The sequence below is a fragment of the Heliangelus exortis genome, chromosome 1 (assembly GCF_036169615.1).
Source record: "Heliangelus exortis chromosome 1, bHelExo1.hap1, whole genome shotgun sequence".
NCBI classification, from domain to species: domain Eukaryota; kingdom Metazoa; phylum Chordata; class Aves; order Apodiformes; family Trochilidae; genus Heliangelus; species Heliangelus exortis.
This window is the reverse complement of record NC_092422.1, coordinates 149392886-149414652: the sequence shown is the minus strand read 5'-3', so window position 1 is coordinate 149414652 and position 21767 is coordinate 149392886. Positions and strand designations below refer to the sequence as shown.

Genomic DNA, 21767 nt, shown 5'->3' with positions numbered 1-21767 from the left:
TGTCCCATGTTCATGATTGATTGATAGGAAAAGGATAAAACATTTAAATTGCAACATAGGTGCATATGTAGGACAAATATTAGAAAGAAAACTTTCTCCTGTCTATGATAATGAAAAACAGGCCACCTGCAGAGACTGTCGAGTCAGTAGCATTGTATATTTTTTGAAAAAGGTTTCTTAAACTGAGCTATGGCCCCTGAAAAGGAGGTCACAACGTGCTCATGAAGACTGGGAACAGTTAAAGGCCCTTAATTTCTGGCAGCTCTACAGTCTCTCCACAGTCAGGGAATGGATTTTTAAACCCACAGCCAGGAGTTAGAAATGGAACTAAGTTGCTGCCAGCAGAGATTTTTTGGCTGTTCCCTGGTAATACAGATTCTTGTCAACAGGAATTAAAACTGCCTGTTGCTAAATTAGGAGAGATGCAGAGAAGCAACTCAGGAGGTTATTGAACAACAGAAAAATTATTCCAAAAGTCAGTCAAGTTTGAAAAGAAGTGTGAGTAGTGAGTTAGGCAGATTTTTGTCAAGAAAGATAGATCTTTGATTCTGCTCTAGTCAGGGGAAGAGGCTCAGTAGCTGACCCTCGGGGGTCCCTCCTAAGAGTTATGATTCCACTCTCACAGTTCTGGATTGTGCATAGGAAACATGAGGCTGGAGAGGTGACCTCAGTCCACATTTGAGGCTTGATCCTCAGAAAAGGCTTTTTTCTTCACCCCACCACATTTGCATATGGGATGCAGAAGGGGACCTCTCTGGCCACAGGCAGCCCACCTCTGTCCTTCCATCCCACAGCCACTCAGTCAGCAGAGCAGTGGCCTGCCCGTGGGACTGGAGACTCACATAGCATCTCTGCCCACAACTTCTCATCACCTCCTTGCTCAGCACAGCAGGAAACATCACTCTGAAGTTAACACTGCTCTACCCTTGAGGACAGCACCAATCTTTAACTCATTCCTTGTAATGTTTTGTTTTTATTTTACTTACATTAAAGTTATCACATGACTTGGCATTGTATAAAAGGTGAAGGAAATCCAGCCCCTTTACCCCAGCCACCAGGTACCTCCTGTCAGGACAGGATGTCAGCCCATGGGTTGACACCAGGATCAGACCCAATGAGGAGAACTGAGGAGAGACAAAGCCCTGGGGTGGCCGGGCAAAGAGCTGTCTGGGGCCTCTCTCCACAGACACCGTGGGCTGGGGAAGGGGCTGCCCTCAGCTGCACGGGCACTATTTTGGCCCCAAGCCCCACTGCCTGATCTCCCAGATATGGTGATGTGCTCCAGGCCCTTAGATATCTTCACTTTTTATGAGGGTTGGGTTTCCTACAGCAGCAAAAGATTTAAGCTATTGCTTCATGCCCAGCTGAGGGTTGCACAGTGGGCAGATCTGAGCATGCCAGCTTTATGTGCACCCAAACATGGCAAACTGTGTAAAGGCAAACTTCTGCCCAGGCTCATTTTTTGGATGCCTTTCAAGTAACAATACTTCTTTAAAGTCTTCTGCCTCTGTCTGCCTCACAGGTCTGTACAGCTTCCAACTTGATACTTGATGTAGTAGGCTAAAAAAATGCTTCTTTATATTAAGAACTTTTCAGAGACCATAGTAATCCAGAAAGTAGTTGTTTAAGCCACTAACCCCAGAAGCCAAGAGGATAACTAAGGTATGTTTTATTGTGACAGAAGGCTACTTATTTGTCATCACAAAGGTACTGTGGAATTCTAAATCTTTGTGTGGCTCACAATGGGGGTGAAGAAGGCACTCCTCTGATGCACATCAGCTTTTAAATGTAACATAGTATATACTTAAACCAGAACTAAAAATTGGGATTGCTGTCAATGTGTTATGCTAAGTGTCTTCATTTGATTCAGTGATGATTTAAATGTATATATATATTTTTTTTTTTAGTAGCTAAGGATGTCAACATTTTTTTTGATGAGTTAGAAGGTGTGAACAGCCCTTCCAAAGATGATGACTCCCTGCTTCACCATGGTAATTTGACCAGTACTTCTGATGATGCCAGCAGGCTGGAAGTTGTGGGCGAGGTAAGAACAGGCCGAGTTATTGAGGTAATAATTATTTATGCACATGATAAAGGGATTATATGTAATTTGATTTAAAAATCTCATTCTGTGCAAGGCAACTGGTATCTGATCTTTGTCATGGGGACTGTTTTTCCATTTTAGGCATATAATGCTGAAATGTAAAATAACTCAAGTTAAAAGGGTTTTTTACTGATTTCAAGCACCCTCATTGAAAAGTCCATACAGGCTTTTGTTGTTTGCTTGTTTTCTGAACCAGCCAAATCTAATGATTCACTACTCTTGCAAATAATGGAAAGTTTTCCCTATAGTAATCCTCTGGGGAAAGAGGGAGGAGGAGAATTATCATAAATATCCCGTAGGAAGTATTTGGTATCAGGTATGTGACACATTCCCTTCCAATGAAAATAAAAAGTGAGCTGCTGGTGCATAATGGTAATTCAGAGAACACGCTAGGAAGGACTCATTCAGTCCCTTTAAAATCATGTCTTAAGGCATAAAAAGCATCATGGATCCAAGTATGAAAATTTGTACTTAAATTCCTTTCTTGTGTCTTTTGTGCTGAAAGGAATGTAATACCCTTTAACTTTGCCTCCAACTTCCCTACAACCCATGGATATTGGAACTATTTCCTCAGGGGGTGAGAAAACAAGAGACTTGACTTCTTTCCCCCACCTCAGGAGTGCAGCCGCATCCAAACTACTCACTGAAGTGGTCTGAGGTTACCTGCAAGCTGTGCCTGAGGAGTTTTTGGCAGAGAGCTCTCTGGCACTGAGCAGAACTGGCAGGGACAGTACTAACAACTGAAAGCACAGAAAACCATAGGATATTGCTGAAGGCCCTGCCCTGCCCCTTTTTTGTTTGCTCGTTTAGATAAAACTTAGAAGTTATAATTACAGACTGTCTTTTCCAGGGGCTAGAGGATTTTATGGTTCAAGTTTTTAATGAAATACTGCTGAGGAGAGAGTTAGAGATTTTCTTTGTGCTGGAGATTAAACCCACAGACAGCTATGGTCCTGGAGTATTTAGATAATTAAACAAAACAATTCAGGGCACTCAGACAAGTTGACCTTGCTCACAATTTCATCTTCCTCTTTACTCATCATTCGTCCCCAGCATTCCACACAAGAGGCACTGCCTGCATTGTAGGAGAATCAGAATATTTCAGGTTGGAAGGGACCCTTAAAGATCATTTAATTCCAACACCCCTACATGGACAGGGACACCACCCTCTAGACCACGTTGCTCCATGCCCTATCCAGTCTGGCCATGAACACTTCCAGGGAGGGGACAGCCACAACTTCTCTGGGCAGCCTGTTCCAATGTCTCACCACCCTCACAGTGAAGTATTTCTTCTTAATGTCTAACCTAAATCTACCCTCTTCCAGTTTAAAACCATTGCCCCTTGTCATATCACTACATACCCTTGTAAAAAGTCCCTCCTCAGCTTTTCTGAAGGCACCTGCAGGTACTGAAAGGCTTCTGTAAGGTCTCCCTGGGACCTGCTCTTCTCCAGGCTGTGAGGTTAACCTGACATGATATTCCTGTGCTGTGTTCTGGGATCTGCCCTATGGTCTATAACAAAAGGACGTGGGTGAAAGGCACATGATCTTTGCTTGCTGAAGTGGATAAGTGGACAGAAAATGGTCAGAAGGACAGAGTATGAGAGAGAGTAATATTTGCTGCTGTTATGGAAACAGCTTTTTTTTTTTTTCATTTGATGTTGAACAGATTGTCTTTTTTTTTTCACCTCTACCCATAACCGAGGAAAATACTAATGTGGGTCATGTGTAGATATGGGATGGAAAAAAACCAACCAACCAAAAAAAACCAACCAAACAAACAGAAAACTAAGTCTTAATGGGAGCTGAGAGGTGCAGTAGCCAAAAAGAAAATAAAAAAATAAAAAAATCAAGGTACTTGCTTAATTTCAGGAGGAAAAGATATGCTGTTTATATATTGTATGGTTTGTATGGATAAATATGAGAGCTCAGCTATACAGTGACCTCTGAAGCTTCTAGATTCCTTTCAGATTTTCTTTTTAGTTTAGTAGCTAACCAAGCATATTGATCTCACTTAATGCCATCAGGCAAGGGATCTGGCCCCAGTGAAACATTCTCTGAATGTATTGATGTTTTGTTTGGTTTAGTTTTAAAGCTAACACTGCAGCTAAATTATTTAATGAGTTTCTTCTCTGAATACATTAAAATGAATTTACAATCTTACAAAAATTACAAGGACATAGCAAAGATTTCTTTATCACTTTTGTGTAGCTGACAAATTGAAATATTGTTTGCTTCAATTGTTACTTGTTCATGCTCCACCAGGAGATCACAGAATCACAGAATTTTTGAGGCTGGAAAAGACCTCTGGGAGCATCAAGTCCAGCCAGTGACCTAACACTAGCACAAAGATCCAGTGAAGACTTTATGGATGGAGCTTTATCAACAGCTCCTTCATAGATAAAGAGCCAGATTTGGATTCAACTTGTCTTTTTGCTAGAGACGTTTTTTTTCTTTGTCCTCTGTTTTATTCAAACACAGCTGCAGTAAATTAAAATCACACTTTCCTTTACAAGCATTGATCAAAATACTTTTGTATAGGCCAATATAGCAATTAGATATACACTTCACAATTTAAATCCAGGGATGTGTTATCACTAAACCATTGTATTATTTCCACTGAAGATTCACTTTCTGAGAACTGGGCAAGCAACAGAAAGAAGGTAAAAATTAAAGGAAAATGGTTTATGGGTCATACTTTAGGTATGCACACATTCTGCCTTTCTTTCTATGGAATGATAAAATAGTCTATACAAAAAAGGAGAATGATGGAGCTCGGAAAAAAAATATAATGCTACCTAAATGATCTTATATGGTCCATCCTTGACTTTCCAACTGATGTAAGTAATTTTGAAATTAAAATTTGTTAGAGTCACTCCTTCAGTTTTCACTTTAATCATCCAACTCTTGGTATTTGGGGGCAGTATTATTAACATTGAATTGAGTAAAGTTTGCTTAAGTAATCTCTTTTATAAATTGGAACTTTGCACTGATATTTATGGCTGAAAAAGATATGCACATTGAAAAATAACAATTTTGATGTCTTTTATGACAATAGCCTGTGCAATTCTAACTCAGTTTTCTTGTGTGTATTTACCTGAATACAAAATAAGTACATAATTTTTTCTCCTCCAAATTCTAGTCTTCTAAATAACCAGGATGGATACAGAAAAACATTATCTAAGCTTTCACATAAAACTACAGTTCTGTTACTTCTTAGCTTTCGAGCACTTGATTTTGCAACCTAGATAATTTTCTTAGAAACTCCCCACTTAATTAAATTTCATGTGGTGTCAAGAAAAATACCCCAATCAGTGAAGAAACATGGAAAAAGGAAGTTGTGGCTTCCACAAAATTATAATCTAAATAGGTAAAGGGATATTAAGAGACAAAAAACACACACAGAAAATATACTTGTTCTTTGATTAGAACTGCACCTTAAAACCTTGGTGGTTTTGGGTGGTTCCTCTTTTTCTGCAAAAATTATCACTGTTAGTGGTACACTAACATACTTCTTATATCCTGATAATATCATTTGCCATCATGATATGCAGTATAGATATAAATGGTTTGTTACTGTTATTTCCTTAGGGCTTAAATCTTTTTGCTTGCCTTCTTTTTCATCTCAAAGGACTGTTTTACTATATCAAATCCACGTGTGTCAGGAGTCAGACACTGTAATACAAGAATGTTAGAAAAATTCACTTTTGTGGCATCAGTAAACTGGATGTACCAAGGGGATGGGACACTTGGGAGGCTTTCATTGCTTTTTCCATTTATTCAAAATGCATGCCGAGAATCAAGATAGCTTATGCTAAACTTTTAAATAGGAATAGTCTTTTTTTTTTTCCCCTCTTCTCTAAGAATCATTTGTCCTAGTGCTATGTTCACATTTTACAATTCAAATTAAAAAAGCTGTTCTCCTGTAGGGAAAGTATTTTGAAAATTCCCTGTTGCTCCCAGATTTTAAAGTCAAAATATTACATTTTTTTTCAACGTTTTGATCAAATATCACAAGGAATAGCTATTTTTGGCAGGAAAATCTGGAAATACAGAGGGATTAACCTAACTCTTCTTTTAGCTTGGAGATGGACTGATCTTCAGTTCCCTGAAGGCCTTGTCCCATTATACTGCCCTGACAGATTGCTGGTTGTTCACATGCATCATTCAGAGAGTACATTTAAATCTCAAGAGAGGGACCTGCTTGACCTCTTATTAACAGTTAAATCAAGTTGTTTCTTTCTGTCAGAGCAAACATTTGAACAGGCACATTCTTTGCAGGAAACAAAGAAGAAATGGTATTCATTGTGCTTGCATACTGTTAGACCAAACACTGGGAGTTATTTTCAAATAAATCCAGCAGGCTTTCTTAAGCCAAGAACATTCTGTAGTCAGTCTAATGAGGTTTGATGAGGTAGGTGTGGGACCTTCATGTCCTTTTTTGTGAGACAGTGGTACTATAGTCATCATAAAACAATGAGAATCTCTGTGCCAGGTCTTAGTGTTCCTCACCACAGTAAATGTTCATGCCATTGTTTATTCTTCTCACATGTACAAATATATTCTACCATACATAGTTCTTAATTTTAAATTTCTGCTTCAGTAACACTATTCTCTACTTCCTTTTATATGTAAGAAATTATTCCTAATTTTCAGGGGAGGGAAGAAGAGAGGGAAGTTGGTTTGTGCTCTCTAGTCTCTCCTACCCCGTGCCTATGTGATCAAACATCTGCTTAGGAAGACCTCCTGCTCTTCAAAGATCTAAAAACTTGAGCACCTTGTTTTGGTTCTTTATCTTTCCTGTTGAGTGTTACTGAAAACTGCTGATGCAAGCAGCTACACAGTAATTACCAAGGCAAATGGACATTACTGAAGTGTTTGACTTTCTCTTTACAGGAAGTACCTGATAAGAACAAAACCAGTGGACTATATTTTAGAGATGGGAAGTGTCGGATTGACTACATCCTGGTATATAGAAAATCTAATCTACAGGCAGAAAAGAGGGAAGTATTTGAGAGAAATATCAGAGCAGAAGGCCTTCAAATGGAAAAAGAGGTAAGAGAGTTTTCTTGGAAAAAGAATTGCAACATTTAAAGCTCTGTAGAATGTGAGGGTATGAATTTTGTTTACCCTGAAACCCCTTTACTGTCTCGTGTCAGAGGAAAAATGCTTTTAAGCATGCCTAAATATAGGCTATTTATTATCAGAGCAGTGGGAAATCATAGCCTAAAGGAAAATCAGACACATGAATTGGAGGCTAAAACAGGCCATTACAGTCATCTTTTTCAACCTTGTGCACAAATAGGCCACAGAATTTAATTCTTTTCAGGTTGAATCTAATTTCAGGCTTTGCAACAGAGAAAATATGTTCTGAGTTTGTATAACCTAATTCTACTGAGTGCAATCCACATTACTCCACCTGTGTTTCCATTTAATTACCTGCTCTACTCTTTGCTGAGGCTCTTGGTACCCTTTCCAGAGACCTAACCAGACCCCTTACTTCATTTGCTGGTCAGCTTAGGCACAGGAACTTGAGACGAATTTTTGTAGTTTGAAAACAGCCTAAAATCTCTCCTGCTGCCTGAATCCTCAACATTTAAATAATTGGACAGTACTTATGAAAGTTTGTATCAATGCTATTTCCAACTTTATGCCCTAAAACAGTAAATATTTTCTACAGAAGAGTGTAAAATGAATGTTAATTGTCTAAAAACACGATGAGATAGGTAAAAGGAGCACAACTTAGAGACCATCATCTCTCTTTTGCCTAAGATATTTTCTTTCTTAAACTTTCATAAACAGGGATTAAGTCTCACTTATTAAATATTGCTGAATATTTAGCTCTACTGGTGTTTGATCAACTCACACGCATGCTACTATGCATGGTCGTGCAGCCACTGATGGAAATAGAGGAATTTTCAGGTTATAGTCTTGGTCAAATATGTAGGTGCTCAACAAGATCTCCTTTTCTTTCACTGAATTCCTGGAACACGTGTAGATATTCTGACTTTATACTTGAAAGGCACACATCTTTGGTGAACACTGAGGAAGAAAAGATGGACATTGTTTCTCTTCAGAATAATAAAAAATACTTCACTTCCTTTGGTTTTGAATTAACACCATTACTAGTGAATAGAAATTTATAACAGCTTACCATTGGTTACATCAACCAGTTACCATAAACAGATGGCCTGGAAGTTATCATCATTAGTGCTGCAGCAGTTGATAGATATTTCCAGCAGCAGCCATAGTTCACTTATTCCACGTTTCCTCTAAATGTACCACTGTCTGTAGGAGTTGTAACAACATTCAAGAACACAGGTCTGTTACTGCAGCTGTTTTGCTTCACATCCTAAAATTCTGCCCTGCTTCCACCAGCAGAAAGGCTGAAGAAATCTCTGAAGTTTGAGCAGTGTAGAAAATGGGCATGGAATGAATTCTCCCTATGGATACATCGGCCCAGTGGTTTCCAACCAGTCTTTTCCAGCTTTGTGATTTTTGCAGATTCATTAATGTACTAAGGTCAGCAGTGAAAGCCATGAAATCATTTTGTATTTTAAGTATTATCAAACTTATTGCAATATTCTGCATAGAAGACTTTTTCAAATTGGTAATTTAAGTGCTTACTATAGAGTTTTCTTGCGGCTTTCAAGCCCATTTATTTGGACTTTGCTGCCTGGGATGCATGAATCAACTGACTATCCATTTCAGTTTCTAGTATGCTACTGATATGCAATTTTATGTCTTATGAATCTCATTTGGCCATAGTGTGACTTCAGGTCAGCATCAGTAATTGTACATTTTCTAAATTCAGAATGATCAAAATGACATTGCGTTAAATGACTCAGGCTGATGTTTTTAAAATCTAGGGTAGCAATCTTTTTTTAACGTCTGACTCTGACCTAAAATTAAACTCTAGAATGCATATTTTATGATCATGTTAGTTTCTAAATTGAATTGCAATCCTGAAGGAAATTAAGTACATTCTTAGTATGCTCCCTTTCCCCTCCCCAGAAAGTAACAACTGTGCTGAGTAATATTCAGGTTTAGACTATGTGGTGTCATTGGTTAATGCTTAGATTATTTCTCATTATTTTTATTTCTCCTTTTGGTAAGACTATGAATCATTCTGAGTAGGTGTTTTCCAGTTAATCATGTATCATGTATTGCATGTATCACATGTAATACTTTTCCACTGGGAAAAGTTCTCTCTTAGATAAAATGAGAGAGTTGTCTGTGGCTTTGGCCACATAACTTACACAGAGGCAACAGGCTGTAATGGCTGGACTGAAGTAAGGAATTCCATGAATCTTGTGTGGTTGTTGTTCGATCATTTTCCTTTGACTAGTGGCTGATCATATACTGACATTTGATTGTGTGAGTCCTGTCTTTTTTATGTGAAATCAGTGGCAAAGAGGAAAAATTAGAGCTGTTCACACTGCAGTTTCAAAGCCATATTTCTCAGTAACACTGCAGAGAGAGAAAAATGCATTGCATTGGCTCACTGGCAAAGGTAGCACAGAAAAAGAAAGAAGGGCAGCACAGGAAGTGGTGAGTGCATTAAGAGAAGTGTTCGCTTAACAGCATAACTTGAGAAAGTGAACCCAAAACTAATTAATAAATGTCAGGGTAACTTCAGGCAAAATGTAGGTGAGAAAGGCCTGAATGGGTGTTTCTGACTCTAGAAAAAGATGATAACATTTTGCAGATATTCCCCAATGAATTTACATTCACATTCTTCAGTTATACCACACCACTCTCCCACAAAAGGTCTGCCAGATTGTGTACTCTGTATAAGCAGCAGTAAATAACAAGGGGATCCCAAGCCAAGTAACAGATGATTAAGTTATTGAAGGTATGGAAAACAGAGCTGTAAGAGTGAATGTTAATGGAGTGGAAGGGCATACCTAATTTTCCTACTCTTCTTCCTGCTTTTCAGTATATATTAGGTCTGGATAGGAGGACTGTGTTGTCCCGGTCCAACATGGATCACGTCCAGCACATGTGATCATACTCATAGAAGCTCCAGATAAGTTAACTGAAAGCATAGGTCACTCCAGAAAAAGAGACTATTTCTTTCAGCCTGATATAAAATTCAGTGTATCCTTTTTTATAATATCTCACCACTGAGATAAATAACTATGACATCCTGGCTCTGGAATTCTTGATGACCTTCCTGTTATGATTTTTTAAATATTCTTTGGAAAAAACTTATCTATTGAGTAAAACAGAGAGGGTGGCCCCAAAAAGAGCATGTTTTTATCAGAACTGAGGTACCAACAGCAATGCTGGTTTGTAGGCACTTATGTAAATATTACAAGAGACTCATACCTTCCAGAGTTGACTGGCAAACGGTCAACCAGAGACAGAGTACTACTGTCCACATGCTGAAAGGATGTGTAGTATTTATCCAAATACAAGATCAATCAAGGACTAAGATCAGCCCTCTGATGCTCAGGAAAAAAAATAACTTACTACCATTTTTGTATAAAGAGAAAAAATACAGAGTCCGTCACTCCGAATATAGTGTTCACCCCTCTGGGACTGTAAAAACCTAGCATTTTTATGGAAAACTTGTCTTTTTAAGGGAGAATAGAGACTCAGAATTACATTGGGCTCATGGTATTTTTCACAAGAATAAAGATTTGTAAATTTAATCTCTTGTCCAAAACTCAGCTAAATTCACTTACGCCGAATTATTCCTGCAGCTTTTTAATTCCTACAGCAATTCATATATTTTAAATCCTGTCCTAAATGGCAAGATAGGGTTATGTTGCTTTAAACAGTAACTGTGTTGTGCTGGTACATGACTACAGTATTTCAAGCATCTTTCCATAAGGTCCTTTATATTACACTCCACCAACAGAGCATGCACAGGGGCAGCCAGCATGGAGCAGCTGACATGTGGAACTCACTCACTTGCAACCTGTTTCAGCTGGGCTGTAATGCAATGCAATGCAGGACACAGGTAAGATAGGGCAAAAAAATCTCTGCTGGATGAACAAGCACAGACCACCCTTGGGTTTTTAAGGTGCAGAGAGAAGAAAAAGGTCATCTTAAACTTAAGTAAACATTGTGTGTCCCAAATGAATCTGATGTTGCAAAGGATCTGGTGATGGAGCCCTAGGAAGAGACTCCATTTAGTATGAACTTGGCATATTCTGAAGGGTTTTTTTGCTTCTCATGACTGCACTAAACTAATCTATACAGAGTAGTTCTACTACTAGATGTACTTGATACATTTTGCTTAATGATTGTGTCCAAAGTTTTTAATTTATAGTTTGTAAGTTGATTTGATACAGTTGATTTGTAAGTTCATTTGAAAAGGCATTTGATATCCCAGTAGAAATTCAGAGATAGTAGTGTAGCAAAATGGAACTAATCCTATAAGTAGTGAAAGTAGTATTCAGGCTCTTTATCGTTTATATTTTGCATATTTATTTATACTGTTTCAGTATAAAAACAATTAACTGCTTTAAAGCAATAGAATTACTTACTGCCTTAAAAAACAGGCCTTCTCACAACTATTGAATGTGGAATATGTTTCAAGAACTAATTTCAGATATTTTACTAAAAGAAGTCAGTCCATTTGGGCTTCTCCCTACACAATGATTTTGTATTTTCTGGATGAAAAAGACACAAGTACAGGGTACTGGTTTCAGGTCTAGTTTTCAGGAACAATGCAAATTGTGTGGGTTTTGTGTTATTTGCCCAACTAAAAATTCAAAGGTTGCCACTGTAAGTGTCAAGCTGTCACTGAGGTATCTGTAATTGCTTTCACTCCCTGCCTCAAACAGGAGCTGACATTTCTGGGGTAGCATCTGGCAGCTTATATGTAGCTGGTGTACACAATAGACAGTAGAAACGTACAATAGGTGTTCTCTGGAGAAAACCCAAAAAGACAGGGAAGAAAAGCATAGTGTAAGCTTCACTTCTGTTGTATAAACAAATATCTACTAACAGGTAAGATCTGAGTTTGAAAGATATGTTTAGAGTTCTTTTTCAGTAATTAATGTAGTATAATGGCAGAATAGTACTGTTCCACAACTTTTGAAGTTTGCAAGCAGATGTAGATAATTTCATGGCAAGGTAGTAGGAAGTTTATGAAATGGTTGTTCTTAATGTGCCTGTTACCTTGTGCCAATGGGACAGGACTTCAGAAGCTACAAACTTGTACTCAGTAAAATGCTTATATTTAGCAGCAACTTGATTTAAAATGATGAATGTTGAGAGAAATTACAGATGACAGGAAGAGCACACAATGTGACTCTCTCTGTGACTTCTGGCTCATCCCTGAGTGCCATACCAAAATAGACTTATGACCATGTCAGAATGAGATTCTGAGAGAGTTAGAAATAAAGAATGAGTGTGGAAAAAAAAAAAAAAAGAACTTCAAAGAATTAAACTTCAAATATAGTTGTGCTCAGGAAGTGATGATGTGAAAGAGATGTTATAATCAACAGCTATTGCTCCTGAGTATGGTCAAATATTATAATCTTTCTGGAAAAAAATCACATCTACTACTTTTTGTTGTTAGTACTGCAGAGTCAAAACATTTCTGTGAGACTAATCTGCTTTTTTCTGGTTTGTGCGTCATCTCTGCAATTGTTCATGAGGCTCCCATTACATAAATGCTATTTGTGATTCATGGGCAGAAAAGAACTAAAGTGACTTATAGACCCCAAGTGGTGTTTACAGATCTGAGTGAAGAAAGGTGTTCTAGAAATTCAGCTTATGTAATTTGGTCTGAAAAGGAGCACACAGTAAAATCTTAGGGCCTTGGCAGATGACTCTTAAGTTTCTTTTTCTGTTATTAATTCAGTTATTGAAGGAACAGCCCATGGCCTGTTTTGCAGCTTGTCAGGAGAGTTTTCATACTGCTGTGCCAGGAGTAAGATGTGGATGAGCTGGTGGATCTTTTCTGTTGTTGCTCATATCCTTCCCCTGTCATGTAGAGCTTACTCTACAGATACCAAAAACCCCGATCCACTGAAGAGGAGTGGCCAGGGGGAGGTTCCACTATTATAACTGCTTCTACTGTCCTCTGAGGTTTTTTATTAAAGAAAAAAAGATACCTGTCAGCACCCACTGTGTGAGATATGTTCAAGGAAGCACTGGGACAACTGTGCGTGCTCTGACCATCCATCCTGTGCAGGCAGGCAGACCACATGGAGACTGTCACCTATGGCCAGAAGTCTTGCCTTAAGGAGGAACTGGAATTTGGACAAAACTAGACCTTTTTGGTCTTTGGAGAGGATCAAATGTTGTATTGGGTTAGCATGGCAAGGTGGTATTGTAGTAGTAGGGGGACAATAGGGGTGGCTTTTGTGAGGAGCTGCCAGGAGGTGCAGTTTGTTATTTCATGTTTATAAGCACCATGTCTGACTACCTCCACAAATCATGGATGTAGACATCAAAGTGACATAAACTATGCTCACAAAAAGGGAACCAGACTCAAATGCAAGCCCATCATGTGCATTATAGGTGAAAGTGTTTCCAGCTATTTAACTTAAAAGCATTGAGCTGTTCATTTCATTCAAATTCAGCCAGAGCATGTTAAAACCAGACTGGTCTTCCTAGGATTTTTCATGAGATCATTATCCAATGCAAACAGGAATCGGTGTCTCTTTCCAGCAGTGTGTTACAGAAAAAATTAAAGGTACAAACAGAACAATGTCCTTTTCCAGGGAGTGCTTTGTGCCAAAAAGCGTCATCACTAAACTGGAGTTTCCCGCTGCCTGGGCTTCTGAGGGAAAATGGTTTAGATTTCAGATACCATTTCTACTGTAAAACACAGAGCTAATTTAGAAAAGACTATTGAGCTGGACTGAGTCTGAACTCAAATTTCAGTGTGCAGCTTTTAAAAGTAACCTTCTTGATTGTCTGAGGCAGCCCAGAAATGGAGATGTTTCTGAGTTGACAAATTCCAACCTTTAATAGGAATTTGAAAAGCTAGTAGGTTAAGATACTCTTGCTGAAAAAATGGATCTATATATGAAAAAAATGATGGCTTTTTTATGGAGTACAGAGGTAATACAGAAAATAGGTAGGTAAATGAAAAGGGATGAAAAGGCCTCTGAGATACCTCTTTTCTTTAAGGCATGTTGAGTAGGATTTTTTTGTCAAAGATAACTCTTTGTAGTAATACTGTAATCAGTCTTCACAAATCAGAATGTCAAAAACCTTTTGAAGGACACCAAGCTCATGGGAAAAAAACAGGCAGGCAATAGATTTTAAAAAGCTACGAAGGTTACACGTGAGATGTCCCCTGTATGTCAAAAGTCACCTTTCCCTTTACAGTAATTAAACTGCAATTATTATTGTTTGCCTGCCAGTGGCATCAGAAACAAATGTAATGTACAAGGCTATGATCACTTAATGCACAGTGAGAATTTTCATTGCCCAAAAGTGACATGACTGGTTTGCTGCAACACCCCCTGGTAACACTGGCTTTATAAGCAGAAATCCAGAGCATCTGTAGGGAACAGAAAGACAGAGTATATGGAAATGCCAGCAGCATGTTTCACATTCTCACTTACTTTGATGATTTTGGTGTTGAGCTTGTTTTGAAAAGACAGCACTGTATTTACAGCATTATGCTTCTGAACAAATAGAAACAATTTCAAATGGCTGCAGTGGGGTTTTTTTTCTAGGAGACATTTGCATCTTCTTCTGCAGCATGAAGGGGTGAGGTGCTGCCTTCCCTAGAAGTAGTCCCATGAGGGAAGCATAAATCTGGAAAGGACAATTCCCTCTCACCTGCTCTTGGCATAAGGTCTCCAGGCCCTCTCAGCATCCAATTGCATCCTTTGTTAAACCAAGTTAATTTGGTCTTGGAGTGAGTGCAGCATTGGCACTGGGTGCCTTGGATTAACTGTATTTTTTTGTAGTAAGAGCTTGACAAATAGAGCTTGTCAAATTACCTTGGTGCTCAGACTTCACTGAAAACAACTTTTCAGTTATGGCTCTCTGGGCCCAAACGAATGTGGCATTGTCCACTGCATATTTATGTCTTTGTTTCTTCCTCTTTGAGTGATAATGAAGCGATGGGTAAATGAAGTTTAATAAAGCCTGACCTGAGGGAAAAATGTTCCTGAAATATCCACGTTGGCGGATACCTGATAACCAATCAGTCATGTCCCCATGTTTAAAGTATTAGCTGGTTTATAAAACTCTCTTCTGTGCACAAGTACCTTTCATATTCTTATATGGAAGTTTTAAAAGCATCTGTAAAAGTGTTTATTAGAAAAAACACTGTAAAGTTCCTTTTTTTTTCCCTTGGAGGTCCTCATTGTCCAGTACTTACTACTTTTCTTGGATGCAGCTTATTGTTTTTGTTAATAGACTCAAAGAGATCTTTCCATTCATAACAAATAAGCCTGACTCCTTTTTTTAAGTCTCCGCTATCAAGCAGTATTATAATACTTTGTGCTTACTCTTTTTAACAACATTCTCTTACACCTTTTCAAAATTCAAGACTTTCCATAAAGAATAAGACCACCACAGTGAAAAAGGAGAGAGGAAAAGTACAAAACAAAGACATGTAAATCTGCAAAACACAGCTCTATACTTTCTCTTCCAGTGTACAAAGTTCATTGAATTTTTTATGACTGGTCGATTTGGAGACATTTCCTCTTTATTTCCAATATGTTTATTTGACCCTCTCCTTTCAGACTACTTTCTAAATGTCATTATTTTGAAAAACTGCCACTGGAGGCTAGTAATGAGAGTAAAAAAAATCACAGATATATCACCCACACACTTTTGTATATAAGAAGAAGAAGTTTATCTTTTTCATGTATCTGCGTCTGTAGTGACATATATAACATTGAGTTTACAGTTTCCTTATGTAAAAATCTAAGGATTTGAATTAAGGTATTAGACAGGTTTTTAAATTAAATTGGTTGGAAAATTATCTCCCATTATAAGCTGATACAACCCATCCATATCATTTTACTGTATTCTTTTCAAATTTTTAGTTTTATTTGGCTTAGTTTTAGAAGCAGAAATGTTTTTTCAAATAAGTGCATCAGCAAATTTGCTTACTAGTAGTTACTACATTACAATTAATGTAAGCTTTGGTATACAGAACATCTAGGGTCAACAGTCTTGTGCAAATTAGTGGATTTTATCATTAACGTCAGAAAATCACAGGAGAAAAGAATTCAAGTAATAAAATGCAGAAAATCAAACTCAGGAGAGGTTTTAAAATGCAAGGGACACAAGTGTCAGGCTTTGTTATTTACAGATCTCTGTTTCCCTGTGTGTACTCTGTGTGAGCAGAATGAATAAGGTGGGATGGAGAAAATGAATGGCAGCAAGGTAAATGTTGCAAAATGTTCTAAATCACTTGTTGTCACTGTGATGTGCCCCAGACAGTGAAACAGTGAGCTAGAGCCACCTGTGAAGGTGCAGTTATAGGAAGTATTGTGACTATGCCACTGCAGAAGTTGTTGTGGGTTGTGAGGAGGGTAGCAAGAGTCCAGGGAAAATGAGCTGGCTGTATTGCTGAGCTCCAAGGGGGAAAAGAACCATCTAACAACTTTAGCTATTTGCAATATAGATATCTGGCAGGGGAGAAGCATACTCTTCCAGGGCTCATTTTGAAGAAAATAGAACAAATGAACTGTACCCTGAAGGTGCCTTTTCCTCTCCATCACAGACATCTAAACTTAGTTGCCCTGGATCTCACCTGTGATGTCTGCTCCTTGGGAGTTACCTCCAGGCAGCTTCTCAGGATCAGTGGCCTTAAGGCCATGTCAGTGTCAGTGTTTTGACAGAAATACAGCAGCCTGCCAATGTCCAGCAGGGGAAACCAGGTCAGAGATTTGGCACACAAAATGTCTATAAACTACTAAAGATAAGCAGGTTGGTTTGTCGTGTGCCCAAGTGATATCTGTGGATTTATGCTGTGAATTGCACCCCCGGAATTGCACTTTACTGTGGAGTATAAAGCAAAGAGCTAACAGAATTACCCCCATGCTATGGAATAGATTAATGCTTCTGGAGATTTTCTGTTCTTTTGCTGTTTTGACTGTGAATCAATGAGTGCTCACCATGTCAGTTTAAATTTCCATCTTGTCCTGAAGCTGAGCACATTGGAGTTTTGGGAAAAAGGGAGAAAGTGGATGGTCAGAAAGTATTAAGAGGAAGCTGGTATCAAAATGTGGAGGCATATCAAGATTAAATTACAGCAGACAAGTAAGAAAAGAGCCCTTCTCACTGCATAACTCAGACTATAAAAACCTGAGTGTAAAATTTCTTTAGAAGTACAACAAAAGGCCTTTAACATCCTGAAACAAATCTTTTGGATTTATGGAGGATGACTTAATAGAAGGCAGAGGAGGAGAAAAGCAAGGAATTAGTAGTTATTTAGATAGATCACATTCAGCAAATGGTTTTAGCTGAGGAAAGAAAATGTGAAAACATTTTATTAAGTTTGATGTATTTAATTTAATTTATTTAAATTTATTTAAATAAAAAGTAGTTAAATTAAAAATTAGAAGTCGTCAAAATTCAATGTCTGATATTAAAATCCTGTGCTAGTTGATCAAGGCTATTTTCCATCAGATAAGTGTAACATAAAAGAAAACCTAATTCCCTATACTTGTTACTAGATTCCCAGTGCAGAAATGAGGCCACAGTTTGGTTCAGGCCTCAACAAGATACCTATGGAAATGAGTGTATTACTTGTACTGTGCTTGTACTGTATTTCTTATCCCATGTTCAGAGATTATCACAGTCAGATCCTAAACATTTTCAGTGGGTATATGGGTATGTTTCACAATTTTTTGATCAGATAGAATTTGTGTTTTCTAAAAAGTGCACATGAGCCTTTCTAAATACCTCACAAATATCCTCCTTAGCTTTACCAGTAGAGCTGGAGCACTGCCAACAAGAAATTACCAGTACCCAAAGGTGCTAGTATGCTTCATTTTGCCCCTTGTGAGTACCTAGCATTTTGTAAATTGAATTTTTTTAAGCGTATGTGTTTAAGACAGGTAAAGCCATATTTCTAGGGCCCTTAATGGCTTAATTTTGACCCTGAAGCCTACAGAACCTGTAGATATCAGAAATCCATTTTAAGTAAAATAATACTACGTTCCACACTATGAATAGTGTTCAAAATATCCTAAAGTTGTCTCTGAAGGAACCCGGGTAGGCTTGGAGAAATGTACACTTTAAACAATCTCATTGCAGAATGGGTTCCCTCTATCTGGTGTGCAAGAGTGCAATCCACACACACAAAGTCAAGGTATTTCTTTATTCTAGTTCTGCACAGAAAGGGGTGCTAGGTGGTAAATCCACAAAGCTAACACACCTCCCCCACAGCACAGGTTTTCTTTCATTCACAAGAAAATGAAAAATTACCTTAACTCTAATTCATCTACATGATTGGTTCACTTGTTCTTTGCTGCTACTTAGAGTGATAATGCTTTGACTTTTCACAAGGCATCCTCAGAGAGTAAGGGCTTTTGTGAGGAGGAGGCCTTTCCAGCCTCAGGGAGGGTATTTTAGTGTTTTAAAGAAATAAATTTAATTGCTCCTTGCTATCTGTTTTGCTTAGGCCTTAAGACTAAAGAGTTTAGATGAGTTTATATCTTCCACTCAGCTCTTCTTCATACTCATACAAGGTCAGTAAGCACCCACTTCCATTGACTATGACCTTACTCTTTCTATATCAACATCATTTTTGCCTGAATCTTTTTAAATTTTTATCAGATGGCTATCATTTATTGATTTTAGTATGGTTAAAGCAACACAAACTGACAGGATGAGGAGGGTGGACAATGGTTTTAGTTTTTCCAAAGCCAGGAGCCATCTCTTAATTGCTGTCTTCTTGATAGAGATCCACACTGGGAGCATGATACGGGGCTTTTTCTTTTATCCCAGACTAGAAAGTGTCAGCCCTCCATACCATCCTTACCACCCCAGATCCCAGCTCCTGCAAATACCAGGCTGATGTTGGTGGGGATCTGTGGACCCACTGTAGGTAGTTTTGTTGCCTTTGAGATGGTTCTATGCCTTGGTGCTTTCAGGTTCAACTAAGGTTTGTATAAACACACACACAAAAAATTTAATATGCAAATAAGTCTTATTTAGCAAATGATTAGGTACCACAGCAAAAGAAGAAAATATGGCAAAAAAACCCCACTTTTAGCTAATACTTAATGCTTAAAGCTCTCCCTGCTTGATGCAGTGTCTCAGCCACACTGAGACAAAAAAAAAAAAAAAAAAAAAAAAAAAAATTACTGCATTGACTGCTTAGCATTTTCTTCTGTATTTTGAGTCACCCTTCATTTATTTTTTTTCCCTCTAGGTCAAATTTCCTAAATCATCCTAATTTTTCTCTTCAGATCCTTTAATTGACCCATATCTTCCTTATTCAGGCTGGACTTTAACCAAGCTGAATAGTGATACAAAATAAAAGACCAGGGAAATTTAAGCACTATATGCTCTTAATTTGATGTTTTATTCCTCCACGTATATCTTACCTTACTCTTGCTTCTGAAGGTAACTTCATTTCTTGATCCTAATAGTGACATTTTGTGCACTCATCTTTTCTGCATTTTGTACAGTTCAGCCTCCCCTCTACCTCAGCCCCCAGTGCTGCAATGGCTCCTTTGGTGGACATACAGAGAGTTATATGAGAGAAGCCATTTCCTTAAGTAAAGAGCATCATCTCCACCCTCCTGCCCCCCCTGCTCTTTCTTCTTTGCTCTACTTTTCTTCTTTGCTTCTTTGTTATACAATAAGAAATTTCATCCTCTGAAATAAGTTCATCACTTTAGGCACTTGGTGACATTTCCAACACTATGCTTTCTGTTTTCTGGTCAGTGTTTCTGTCACTTCACTTTCCACCAACCATGTACAGTGGCAGTGATTCTGAGTTATTAACAAGAGCTCTTTCATTATTAAGTTTTTTATATTTTCCTGTTAACCTTTCGTGTTCTAAAGGAGAGATGACATCCGTTCTGGATGGGCCCTTTATGTAAACACTGTCAGAAACAGAACTGTTTAAAAAACTTTTAATTTTATCCCATTTTGTGCTTAAGTACCATCTGGGAAAATCAAGGATTCCCATATTCTTCTATTGGTAGTGTGTGGAATTTTATGTATGTTTATTTCATAGAAGGTTCTTCCAACTCAAAGATTAATATTATTTTCTTTTACTTCCTCAAATAAAGTTGTTTGTTGTGCTCCAGCAGTTGTCAGTGGCAGAGGTCTGATGCTGGAAATACCTCCACATACATTGTACACAATCAGAGAGTGATGCACGGTTACTTTCTGTAGTTGTGTGCAGGAACCTGGTGAGAAAAATGTGACGTTGACTGCTGTGGAGGAGACAAGCAGCCAAGACAGAGATAAGTGATACAGGAGGAGGAAAAAGATGTATCAGTGGGAGAAGTTTGTCAGTCGTGTGTGTGTTTGTATAAAACAGACAAAAATGGATAAAGAGATTATGCCTGAGGGTGCACATGTGTATGGCAGAAGGAACTGGAGTGAATCCATAAAGCTGAATCAAATGTTGCCCATTTCTACACTGCTACTAGCTTGGATATGCTAGGTGTTATATTTTAAATATTTGGCAGAAACTACAGCCTGTAGGCAATGACCAATTATAATTCCCTGAGAGGTGGTTTGCTGAGGCAGTGTTCTGCAGTCTGGATAACATTTTCCCATTGTCTAGTGATGGAACACTAGTGGAATTTTCCCTTATCTTTTAAAACACTTTTTCCAATATTCATTGGGCCCAAACTGTTTTATTTTTAAGCTAATTCATTTTAACAAAATGATTGAATTATAAGTTATAGAGTCCTTGATGCGTAATCCATATTGATTTTTTTTTCAGAAAATCTAATCATCATCTAATGGAATTGTAATTTTCCTGCCAGGAAATCTTTGTAACAGGAGAAATATTCTATAATAATGCGTCTACAAAGTGTATAGAAAAACTGGGATGATTAAGTGAAATGAGATCTTATCTTATTTTTCTTTTCATGTTATATTTTTACACTCCCCTAGAGAATGAAATGGACTGCCATTAAGTATGCCAATTATACTGCTTCCAGAGGTACAATAGGTGAGAATTTCACCTATTTCACCTATTTCATTCTGAAGTTTTATATTGAATAAAAATATCTGAACAACACTGCAGAGCTAAAAAACACTTTGGTGATTTTGGTTCCACCTTTGGACTGTGAATTCTTGGCTGCAGATCTCAAAATCACAGCCCTTCTATCGGAAGTGGGCAAAATAAAAAATTCCAGAGATGTGACATTTATACCTATAGACAAAAAAGACCTTAGCACTTATCTAAACTGAAGAAATCTGCATTTTGCTACCTTGTGAACTTCTTAAAAAGAATGGCTATTTCTTTATCTCTAGAGAAAAATAATGTTGTCTATTAATACCTTTGTTGCAGTTAGTTTCCACAGTGCAAATGAATTTGGAGAGAGAGATTCTTTGTCACTGCATGTGTTACTTGAGGCCTTAGTTTCACAGTGTCACAGGGATCACAAATATCAAAATTATCTAGCAAACCATTTTAGGACTAATTCCATCACTTTGCAGTACACCCAGTAAGATCAAAATTAGCATTACCTTATTTGATAGTGATATTGGCCTTCAAGCAAAAAACCCCTCGTTTTTTGTAACTCCTC

The 21767-nt window shown here is 37.9% G+C and overlaps 1 protein-coding gene across 1 annotated transcript in view; it reads left to right on the top strand.

The window, feature by feature from the left end:
* The window catches only part of ANO4 (anoctamin 4), a 182799-nt gene that overhangs the window by 80215 nt on the left and 80817 nt on the right, over positions 1 to 21767 (top strand). The window contains exons 4-5 of the mRNA XM_071732949.1: positions 1908 to 2044; positions 7000 to 7158. Of these exons, the coding sequence (XP_071589050.1) occupies positions 1908 to 2044; positions 7000 to 7158 (296 nt within the window). The remainder of the gene's footprint in view (positions 1 to 1907; positions 2045 to 6999; positions 7159 to 21767) is intronic.